The following is a 12,046-nucleotide window of genomic DNA, read 5'->3' on the forward strand; positions in this document are numbered from 1 at the left end:
TACTACTTTGGGTCAACTAACAATGGCAACTTTGTGCTTTGCTTTACTTACAGTTGACACTTTGGCCTTCAGCCAATCTTGCAGAACTCCTGCTGAAAGACTTTCCCAGATTAGAAAACGGGGGGAAAAAAAAACACGGGATGACATGTTTAGCGAACTCATGAACGCCTCCACAGCTGCTGACACAGAGCTCAGAGCCTGGAGGATGTCCTTGTTTGAAAAACTAGACATGGATATGGAACACAGAAGATCAGCACAGGAGGAGGCGCGTGATACGCAACGGGAGATGTTGCGTATTATGAGGGGTCAGTCCGACATGCTGATGCATCTGGTAGAGCTCCAGGAAGAGCAGCGGCAGGACAGACTCCCTCTGCAGCCCATCCAAAACGCTCCACCACCTATCACTTTGTTAGCAACCCCCACCCCCAAGCGCTCTAGGAGGAGGCTGAGCAGGGTGCAGTATGTGCAGCACTCCACACCAGTGGAGGCGAGCAGAAAGACGCGACAGCCCCTTTAAGAACTGCACGCAACTACAGTTGCTTGCACAGTGACACTTTACAATTTTAACTTATCTTCCTTTCCCCCCATTGAAACTTTGCAGCTTTAAAAAAATCTGTCTTTATTCATTCATAGTTTGGGCGGGGAAAGAAGGGAAGGGAGCCGATAATGCAAGGGTGGGGGATGAGAAAGAGAAAGGCACAGCAGAAACATACATTACTTCAGTTCATTGCAAAACCAGTTTTTCAATGCTTCCCATAGGCAAAGAGCCAACCGCGGAGCGCTGAGTGCGGTGCTGGAATATGGCTGCTCAAAATTTCGGCCAGCCTATCAGCCTCCACAGACCAACTTTCGGGGAACTTTTCCACCTCCATTTCACACAATTATGGAGTACACAGCATGCAGATATAATTGATGGGATGTTCTTTTCACTGATATCAAGCCTAGTGAGTAGACATCTCCATCTGGCCTTTAAATGACCAAATGCACATTCCACCATCATTCTGCACTTGCTGAACCTGTTGTTGAAACACTCCTTCTTGCTGTCCAGGTGCCTGGTGTAGGGCTTCATTAGCCAAGGGAGCAAGGGGTAGGCAGGATCCCCCAGGATCACTATTAGCATTTCAACATCCCCAATGTTCATATTTTGGTTAGGGAAGAAAGTGCCCAGGTGCATCTTATTGAACAGACCCGAGTTCTTAAAGATGCGTGTGTTATGACCACCCCACGTTCATGTCAGTGAAACGTCCCTTGTGATCCACAAGGGTCTGCAACACCATTGAGAAGTATCCCTTCCAGTTTATGTACTCTGTGGCAAGGTCGTCAGGTGCTAAGATAGGGATATGCATGCCATCTATTGCCCCCACCACTCCCCCCACGGTTTGGGAACCCCATTGCGGCAAACCCATCCACATTGTCCTGCACATTTCCCAAAGTCACTGCCCTTCGTAGCTGAAGTCTATTAATGGCCCTGCACACTTACATCACAGCAGCTCCAACGGTGGCCTTACTGCCTCCAAATTGATTCCCAACTGAACAGTAGCAGTCGGGGGTTGCCAGCTTCCACAGAGCGATGGCCACTCCCTTCTCCACTGTCAGAGCTGGTCTCAAGCGAGTATTCACACGCTTCAGGGCTGGGGACAGCTCCATGCAAAGTTCAAAGAAAGTGGCTTTTCGCATATGGAAGTTCTGCAGCCACTGCTCATCATCCCACACCTTCATAATGAGGCAGTCCCACCAGTCTGTGCTTGTTTCCTGGGACCAGAACCGGCATTCCATGGATGAAGATGATCCATGACAGCCTGAAGCAAATGGGAATTGTTTCGCCTCTATGGCTTGTAGCACGGTGGCCTTCGTAACATCGCTATTTTCCATGCTGTGACTCCTGTCTCGCCTTTGAAAATACTGCAGGACACTCTGTGAGGTATTTGTGATGCTCACAATGATAGTGCAGAGCTGAGCGGGCTCCATGTGTCTCTGGCAGTGGCATGTGCGTGGCAAAGAAAAATGGCGCAAAAAAGCATTTGCAGTTTGTTTGGGACAAGAAGGGAGGAAGAGGAAGCACGTTGCATCATGGGAGGACGACAAGCTTCCCAAAAGCCTCTGCGGCTAGTTGCACTGTGAGATAGCTACCCACAGAACACTGCTTTGAAAATCGACCCAAGCGTGGTGAGTGGGGACACAAGAGCCCACCGCAAGGAGAGTGGTGTGATCACACAATACAATTCAGCAGGTGAAAGTCTATTTAAAGTAAATCGACTTCACTCTGCAGTGTAGACATACCCTAAGTGACATCATTTAAAAATTCCAGTCAACTCGAGCTTTGCATTGGAAAGCTAGCAATTCATAATGTGAACATGGAAACATGAGATTCAGTTTCTGTTCTTTTATATGTAGGTATTTCCTCAGTACTGTAGTATCTCAATGCTTCCACTGTTGTATTAGGCAATGTAACTAATATTTGTTGTGTGTCTCCTTCTTTCTGTGGACTGTGCAGTGTTTTGCTTTGGTAGTTTTTTTTTAAATATATACATGCAGCTGTGTGCTTAAACTAGAGAAGGTAAGGTCAAAGAAGCTTGGAATGGAAGGTGGTGAAGTGTGCGGTCTTCAGTTCCTGTGGGAGTTCGCTCCACAGTCTGCAGCTGGCACCCAAGAAAACTGTCTCCTGCATAGATTAGCTTTACCCTTGAAGTAGAAAACTCTATTGTGGCTCAGGAGCAGAGCTGTCAACCATGTAGATGTAGGCAATATTTTAGATATCCTAGATCCAAGGCTATTGAACACTTTGAATATAAGACGTTGACCCTGTGGGTAACAGAACAGGCCAGGTTTGATTTACTCATAGTAGTCTGTGTTGCTGAGATGACTTAGGTGTATATTCATATCCCTTCATATTTTGATCTCATTATTTAGAGCCCTTCTTATTGTTAATTGCTCTTTTGGACAAGATGTACTTAAATTTATTTTCTGCACTCTTTAGTGGGATGTTTAAAGTGTACTAAAATGTAAAAGTGGATATCAAGTGAGTAAGATGATGTATTTAAGGCATGCCAAAAGTAGTTTTAACCATGGACATTTTTTAAGAACTAACTTGCATTAAGGTTACCACTAAAAACATATATAACTTTATAATTCCATTCACTTTAAAGAAAACTGACCTCAAGTATGCAAGGATATTTCAGGTATATGGTTATGTTAGTGACAAATTTCTGTAAAGATTTGTGGAAGATCATTTTTCTGTAATCAGTCTTATACTCACTTTTATTATGAGACTTTTGTGGAAAAAATTTTAAATATTACCTTTCACAAACATTTTTATGTGGACATATATATATATTTGCATTCATTTGTCTTACACTTTCTTCTGGTTCAAATGCATCATGGCACAATCCTCTTGACATTTGAAAATGATTCTCATCAGGAAATAAAAATGAAGATGAATGTCCCTAAGTTTCACATTTTATTAAGGAGAATGCATTTGAATTGTACAGAAAATATATTGAAATGGGAAGAATCACTTGTAAGCTATTGAGTTTGGATGCTTGTGTTTTTTCATTTTGCCCAGTCTCAGAAAGTAAAATTTCCAACATTACATTTGAGGAGGTCACATAACTGTAGCAAAGATGTATCTAAAACTCTGATCTTCAGTGTAGTCACTATAATGGCTGTTCTCAAAAACTACACAGAAATAACCACATACATTTAAATAACAGAAATAATAGATTGTTATGCTTAGACTGCTGAAAAAGTACTGAATTTGAGTTTCATTTAATATTTTTTTGGTTTAACCAATAGAGACAGTTCCCCATTTCCTCCAATTATTTTAAAGCCCTTAACACTGGAGAGCAAAGAGGATATCCTGATACAGTGTGTCAATCAACTAGACTTCTACCACAGTCTCTGTAGCCAGTTACATCAAACTGACTAGTTTGTTTCAGGGATGTGAAATTGTGGAAGATGGATTAACAGATGATTCTTTAAACAGTGTTTAAGGCTCTTTTTAACTTTACAAGATATTTCATACTCATAGCCTAAGCTGATCTACTTTGTGGCAGTTTATATGCATTTGAGGAAGCCGAACATCTGAACGTAACAACATATGAATCATACTGTGATCTTACAATCTTTATGCATATATAACTCAAAACTAAAAATCAATTAATATTTTTCATGCATAAAGACAATAGGATCTCAGGCCCTTAACAGTAAAGGGATCAGGTTTTTAGCTTTTGTTTTTTACATCTGTTACTCTACCTCAATAACATATAATAAAGACATTACAAATAACGTATATTTTAAAAGAAATTATTTCCTACCTTCACTTAACCTGCTAGGAGCAGCAATCGGGATTCCATGTTTTTCCTTCAAGAGTTGGTGAAATCAGAAACAACTACAGCGGGAGTAAGGCAAAAATTCCTTGCTTTGTTTAGGCATTTGTGCCGTCATCAGCTGTTGCAAAGGAAACACAGAACCCTGAATTAAGGATTTGGTAGGTAAATGAAAGAGAAGATAATATTCAGGTATTTAGTATTGGTATTTATAATGTTGAGGGCTACACACACATCATGAAGCTACAGTTCTTTCCTAGGTGAAGTTTTGATTGACTTCTATGTATGCAAGTAAAGCACAAGGAAAACATTCAGATTGGGCTGATTTTGTTAATAGTTTGGCATCTTAAACATATCAGTTGAAAAGTTGTTATACAGAATCACAAATTTTTCACTCCTAAAAATCATTTGAGATATAGAAAGGGAAAGCTTTGCAAGATTTGTCATTTAAATGTAATTTTATGATTTTACATTTAATTTTCTGATTTACACTTCATAAAAATCTTTTACTGTAGGCTCTCTAAAACCCTTGCAATAATTCTGGATATGTTTGTCTTTTGTAATAATGTCTGTAATCTAATTTGATCTGAATCTCTTCTTATAGAGGTATGTAATAAACAAAGCTCAAATATTTTTGCTAAGGAGATCCTAATAATTGGTACAGAAAACCATGGTGTTGAAAATAACATGATCTGCGATGCAACTACATTTTACAAATGGTGGTTTTCAAGTGCATACCAAACATGTCTGACTGTATTCATTACAGAAATATACTCCTGTAGAAAGGTTGGAAAAGTTGTAGAAAACTAGTGTAAAGATGGATGCAAAATGCAGTCAGTACAATATAAAAACATAGAACACATACTGTACCTGTAACTTTTACAATAATTACTGCATTCAAAAAAGCTTCAACTGATGATGTGTGGGTTAGTTTACGTTCAGAGGCATAGCTCCTAATTCATTAAAAGTAAATGGAAAATGTTCTAGGGGAACTACATTCACCACACAAATTCTTTCTGGTAAAGTAGTGTCCAGAACTGAATGCAGTTTTCTAGGCTCAGTCAGACCAGAGCCAAATAGAAAAAGATAGTTACCTCTTCACTGTGTGACATGATGTCTCTGCATATGCAGCACGAAAAAGCATTTTTGCAGTTACATCCATTACAAACATATTTAATTTTCAGCAGTATTGTTTCACCATACCCCCCTCACTGAATAGAATGTTCAGATCTTTTCTCTTTGAAATGTTAGCTTGCATCCTTCCCATCTGAACCTCATTTTGTTGTTCTATTTTTAAACTTATTCTGAGACCTTTTCTAGTCTCTGTCCTCACTAGTATTTGTTATTCATTCCAATATAGCACCAACTCTGAATTCCATGTTTCTCCAGCAAAGCTTATTCTTTATTAAAAAAAAAAATACTACAGTTTGTTCATAGTTATATCATGCTTTAGAAGTATAGTGATTTTATTGTTTTAATATGTATTCCATTATCTTGCCAGTAATAAAATTTAGACTTCTGGAAAGGTGATTTCAGGATCATTAATAGGCCACTGTGTGATCCCTGGCTTTGTTTTTAGGTGGCCAAGAAGATCAGAGCTTTGGAAGCAAAGTTATTTAGCACCTTATTATCTTCTCAGTGTTTGGAAATTGATTCCTTAATTATTTGCTCCATTATCTTTCTGTGTATTGAAGTTAAGCTGACAGGTCTATAATTCACTGGTTTGTTCTGGTAGTATTTTATGTATTGCAGATTGCTTGCTGGGCTAAAAGGTGAGACTAATTTTAAGGAGACTTTTAAAGTAATATAGGCAGACATTCTTTTTTTTTTTTTTTTTAATCACTAATATTGACATGTTCATGACATCAGTGGGGGAAATATCACTGAAAATGTTTTGTTTGGATTTAGATCTTGAGTGTTTGCAACAGAAAAATAACAGTATTGTGCTAAAGCATGAGAAAAAGTGTGAAACTAACTATAGACAAAATGAAGCTGATTAGTGTTTCACTGTCCAAGCAGAGTGATGCCTAAACATAAATACACATCACAGAATATATAAATAGCATTTTTAAGTGTTCATTTTTAGAATCTGTTATGCTGTTAGTAACACAGGAAATACATTGCTTGCCTTGGGTTTAATTTAAATATCATTTCTATGTGATATTGCCCTTTAAAAAGTTTTGTTCAGCAAGCCATACATGTTAAATGTCTATGACAATGACTTTTTTCTGTTACGGACTAATGCTAATTGCATGGTAATAAAAATGTCAACAGATAAATCAGAATTTATAGGTAGAATAATAGCCCCCCACTAGTTGTGCAATAGATAGTAAGTGCACCAAGTAATAGTTGTGTACCAAGTTGTGCAATAGATAGTAAGAAATTACTCTTTGCACGTACCCACATTCATAACCACCTCCCCACGTGCACATAGACAATATTATTCTCAACATTCCTGTGTTTTGTTGTGTGGCTTTTGCTGTGTGTTGTGGACAGTGAACTCTATTGTTTTATATTAAATGGATTAAATGTATACATATTCTATAGTGTGTCTTTATTAGACGTCGTCTAGTGAGTATACATCCTTCTAGCCACTGATGGTGGCAGGAAAAATGCAAAAGGAAAATACTGCCTATGTAAAGGGAGCAGATTGGTTGACATGCTCAGTTCTGTTCCTGAGTCAAGCATATGTGACTGCAGAACGGTTAGCCTTCCAAAATATCTAGCTTTGTTAACCCTAACTGTGAACTTCTTATATGATTGCCTTCTCTAATACAGATGCTAGCTTTTTCTCCTTTTTAAACATGGTCACTAAAAGCTTCCACAGTACAGGTGGGTCCTTATGAGAGGTAAGCCCTATTCCTACTCTTATCTGGACCTTCCAGAGAAGATGGCTACCAAATCACACCATAAAGAAATTGCAGATAGAGAAGAAGCAAAGGTACTACTTAACTGCTAGCAGCAAAGTAGATCAGCTTTTTTTAGTCTCTGTCACAAGATGGGAACTTTTTCCTACCACAAAATGGACAAAGGAATTCCAGTCTTCCTTACTTCCAAAGCTCTGATCTTCTTGTCAACCTAAAAACAAAGCCAGGGATCACACAGTGGGCCCATTAGCATTGAACATCATGTTTCCCTTCATTCTGCTTAGTGATAGTTTTTCTTGTTACACTGCCAAAATACATCTTTGTGGGCTTCTCAAATATGAAAGACATATGTGTTAGACTGAAATGGGTCCTAAAAAACTAATAGTGAGAGCCAAATTATGCCATTTTCAATAATTTTAAATAGTGCCTTATTCTGCAGATATTCCTACTGACTTTAATGAGATTATATGTGGAGTAAGGTGCTACTTAACATGATCAAGGGTGTCATCATCTGGCCCTTAGATAACTTTTACATAAAACTTTTTTCAGGAAAAGCCTTTATCTAGACATAACCAATGGAATCTGTAAGGGGTTTCACCTTGAAATAGCTAACTTTGAGTTTTATATCACATGATTGTATAATTTCACTTTCTATTTTGTTCAGTTAATGAGGAATTTGATTCCCTAAATGTAAGAATAACTTTCTGGGTTTTTGTTCTTCAGCTAATTTTGAATCACTTGTAAGGAGGAGTAGCCTTTGTGCTCTTTGTAATTTAGATAATTAGTCTAAACAAACTTTCAGCCATTGATCCAAATGTTTGCTAAAATCATTTTGGAATATTGAATTCTACACTTCAGGAAAATGTCTATATATTTTCTTACTTCTTAGCGGAGATTTTAAAAAAGTGATTTGTTAGAGGCATGAGGGCACATATATACTTATAGATCCTTTAGTGTCTAAACGAGTTATTCAGAAGACATGTCAATATGATAATGCTTTAAAATAATTAATGAACCTCTAGTAGGATAATATTTAAAGATATTATTTTTTGAAAAGCCACACAGTCCTCATGACCACATCCTGGAATTCTATAGTCTTCATCTTAGGAAAGAACTTGCTTTTTTTCTAATGTGGCTATTAAAAACAAAGGCAAACATAATTCCCAAAGATCAGCAAACCAAAAAGAAATGCAAGGTCCCAGGCAATTTCTGAATGTGGCTCAAAAATATTAGATCACGTATCAGTATGAATCATCTACTTTGCATTTGACCTTGGGGGGGGGGGGGTGGGAGAGAGAGAGGTATATAGCAGCATAAATACACTCCGTTAGAGCTTAATTAAGGATGGATCATTGCCTAATTGTCATAGTGCTATGAATACATGTCATGGTGACTGCTTTTAAATAAAATAATGTATTCAAACCATAATCTAATTGAAAAATATAACACAAAATCATAAAGTTAAAAATATTTAGTGTGCTTGTGAAACTAGCTCAATGACTGCTTTGTATCACTGGAGTGGTGCAAATAAATCAGAGCATATTTGTAAATCTGTCCAACTTTAAATAGGTAAGACACACAATGGAACAATAAATATTTTGCTTTTAATATTTCTTTTTTTGCTATTAGACAAATTAGCAAGAATCAGTTATAGTTCTTTCATCACCAATAGACAGGTCTAGCAATTTTCTGTATTTGTTAAAATACTTTTATTTTTGAAGGAGTGACAGACTAGTGGCTAGTTTAGAAAAACTTGGCCCCACTTATTTCAGGGAAGTCAGCCATTTAAATGGCTTTTTCCATTTTTCAAGGAGCAAATGTGATTAGTACAAATTTTGGGTTAAAATTGCAGGATGCAGAATGCCAGTTTCAATCTGTGGTTGGAGATTTACTAGTGAGGCCAAAGTAACAACAGGTAACGCTAGGAGATCTCATTAGTTATTTATAAATAGTACTATATGCTTCCTTATAAACCATATTAAATGCAGTATATTTGAAGGATTTTGTTTGTATTTTCTCAGATAAATGAATGCCATTCCTTGATTGAGCAAGAGGCTCCCATGCAACAGCTGCAGGAGATTTGGTTTGGAAGCTTCTGAAAATCCTGACCCCTAACTTTTGCAAGTTTACAAAAGAGAGGGAAAATAACCTTTTGCATTGGGAAATAGGTCAGCAGGAGACAAGAAGAGCCAGAAGAATAGTGGCACTTGTATTTACTTTAAGCTGTGCTGCTTAAAAATGCAGTGTTGTATTAGATTAAAATACTTTTTATTCTAATCAAGATAGTAGCTCCATGATGAAATGTTTGAAATGATAGACTTGACAGAAAAGGCTTTCTTATAAGATTTTGCAAACTGCATGGTATGAAACACCCTAAGCAGAGCGGGTCTAGATGACTCACTAGTAACAATGTCTAAGTCTTGCCTGCTTTAGTATTTCCATTATTGCTCTTATTGGTGGAGCTGGACTGGTGGGTGATTTCTGAAAAATGATAATTCTAAAAAAGGGGAAAAAATGCAGATGCAACTGTGACCTGTCCTGTGCCCAGGGCAGTCACCTGATAATGGCAAGGTCAGGGCAGGCTGTAAAAAGAGAGCAGATTCTCCCAACGCTGGTGGGTGACACTGAAGTCAGGCTTCCCAACCAGCCACAAACTGTGCTTCTGAATCCCCACAGAAGCCAGTATACAAATACACACAGCCCCCTTTACTGCATTTCAGTTTCTGGCTCCCAATTAGCCACTGGGTCCAGTAAAGAGACCAGTTATTTAAACTCTGTTCTTTACTAAAATGGTTCCCTCTGACCCCAAAGGGTCAGCCACAGCACCAGATCAATGTGTTTGGATCTTACCCAAAATACCATGCTGCCAACCAATCCTTTAGTAACTAAACTTAAGGTTTATTGCAAAAAGAAAGAAAGAAACCATTAGAGAAATGTTAAAGGATTAGAGCAATCAGATACATTTAAATGATACATCAGGTTTCTAGAAGAATTGTGGAGTTTGCAGGCTTGCACAGTTCCTCTGGCATACATCCAATACCTGGATGGGTCTTAGTCCTTCGGTTCAGTTGCAAATGAACTGATCCAGAGGTAGATGTGTGTCTGTAGCTGAACAGGATCAAAGACAAAATGGATTCCCCAGGTCTCTGCCTTATATACCCTCTGGCCCTGGCCATGCTGTCTTGTGGAATTTTACAGGAATCAAAATGGAGTCCAGAGTCACATGGGCAAGTCCTGGTGATTTATCAGGTATATCCCTGGCTTCTCCCCCTGGGCCCCTTGCACCTGTGAATGTATCAATGGGCCACTAAGCAGGCTATTGTTCTGCAGCCCTCCTGTCTGAGTTGTTACCCAGACAGCACGATTTGAAATGCTGATATATCAAACATATCCATAACTTCCATTACATGTATCACATATGAACATAAGTATTACCATCTTACCTAATACATTTTAACCTTTCTAACAGTACCTGATATGGCATTTCTCACATGAATTTTTACTTTTTTGACATACTGATGTTAAACCATATATTAAACGCCCCACCCCCTGATCTAACCAGTGTAACAGCAACCTTTGTTTTTTTCAGTTTGCATCAAAATCTCTGTGCAGAAACTTTTTCCCCAGCTGTTTGCAACATATAAGTGTTTACCATTGCAAAGATTTAATTATTAGAATTACTACCTTCATAGAGAAAAAAAATCTTTATTTTACAACATGATCTTCCAAAAAGCAGTTTAAATACATATGTGACATTTTTCTGGTTTTCAGCTTGTTTCCTGCTCATTTGATTTTCAGGATAAAAATATTTTTGTGAGCTGGCAAGAATTGGGGCAGAGGATTTTCAGAAGCTTCTACACCAGATGTGCAGTTGTTGCATCTTAACTGCATCAATGATAGTGCACTATTGGAAGACTTCCCAAAAAAATGTAAATAATGACAACTTAAGATGACTGCTTTTAGTAATTACTTCAAAGTAAAGTCAGCATTGATTATTACCTTTAGTCAGCTTTAAACTTAAGTATTTTTGATAGTAAGAATTTATTATATAAACCATATTATAACAGACTATACCCAGCCTGCTTTGAAAGCAATACATTTATTAGTGGGGTCTGACCAAGCCCTCAAAAATTATGGATCTGTATTACATATTGAAAAGTATGACTATCAATTTCTATTTTATAAATTTTATTAAAATAAAAAAACACTCTTTAATATTTAACTAAACAAAATAACAGCTATCAAATCAAAATCTAATTGAACAAGACAGTCTCAGTATTGGATTAGAGTTAAATCATTACATTAATACCAAAATAATCATTTATAAATTCTAAGAAAGTGGCTGTCAATTTGGTAATTCTTTTGCTGGGATTTATAGTGAAAGTCCATCATATTTATAATTTGAATCTGGTTAAACATCTTAATGCTGAAACAATTCTTCTTTGAGTAGTGTCCCTATGGCATACCACTTCAGATGTGCATATGCCTCATGCGCCTTTGATTGGAGATTTTCGATAGCAGTACACTTTCAGCTTACACATGCACTCCCAGACATCCTCATGCCCTGCACTGAGGATATATAGAGCTGTGCAGAAAAATTTCCTCAGTTTCTTCTGAACTACCCATCACTTGAGATGCGTCTACAATGCCTGCTTCAGCTTTACTTAGCTTAGCCTCAACTTTTTAGTTATAATTATAGTTTTAGTTTATTTAGTTTTTATAGTTGTGTTACTTTAGTTACATATGGGGGAGGTCCATTTAATTTTCCCCTCCCTTACTCTTTCTCCTCTATTCTGAGGGATTTGCTTTGGGGTCTTTGTTGATTCAATATGCCATTATCCCCAAGATTCAAGC

The 12,046-nt window shown here is 37.5% G+C and overlaps 1 protein-coding gene across 2 annotated transcripts in view; it reads left to right on the top strand.

The window, feature by feature from the left end:
• The window catches only part of LOC137167619 (reticulophagy regulator 1-like), a 58,526-nt gene extending 48,945 nt beyond the window's left edge, over positions 1 to 9,581 (top strand). The window contains exon 4 of one of the 2 annotated variants that reach the window (XM_067569838.1): positions 9,214 to 9,581. In XM_067569838.1, coding sequence (XP_067425939.1) covers positions 9,214 to 9,217 — 4 coding nt within the window. In that variant the 3' untranslated portion in view covers positions 9,218 to 9,581. Of the gene's footprint in view, positions 1 to 53; positions 839 to 9,213 lie in introns of those variants that run through there. The other variant, XM_067569830.1, reaches the window with a different exon arrangement.
• Positions 9,582 to 12,046: the final 2,465 nt, after the last annotated feature.

The sequence above is a fragment of the Emydura macquarii genome, unplaced genomic scaffold, assembly GCF_026122565.2.
Source record: "Emydura macquarii macquarii isolate MOO-44397 ecotype Brisbane River unplaced genomic scaffold, CSIRO-AGI_Emac_v2 contig_320, whole genome shotgun sequence".
Lineage (NCBI taxonomy): Eukaryota > Metazoa > Chordata > Testudines > Chelidae > Emydura > Emydura macquarii.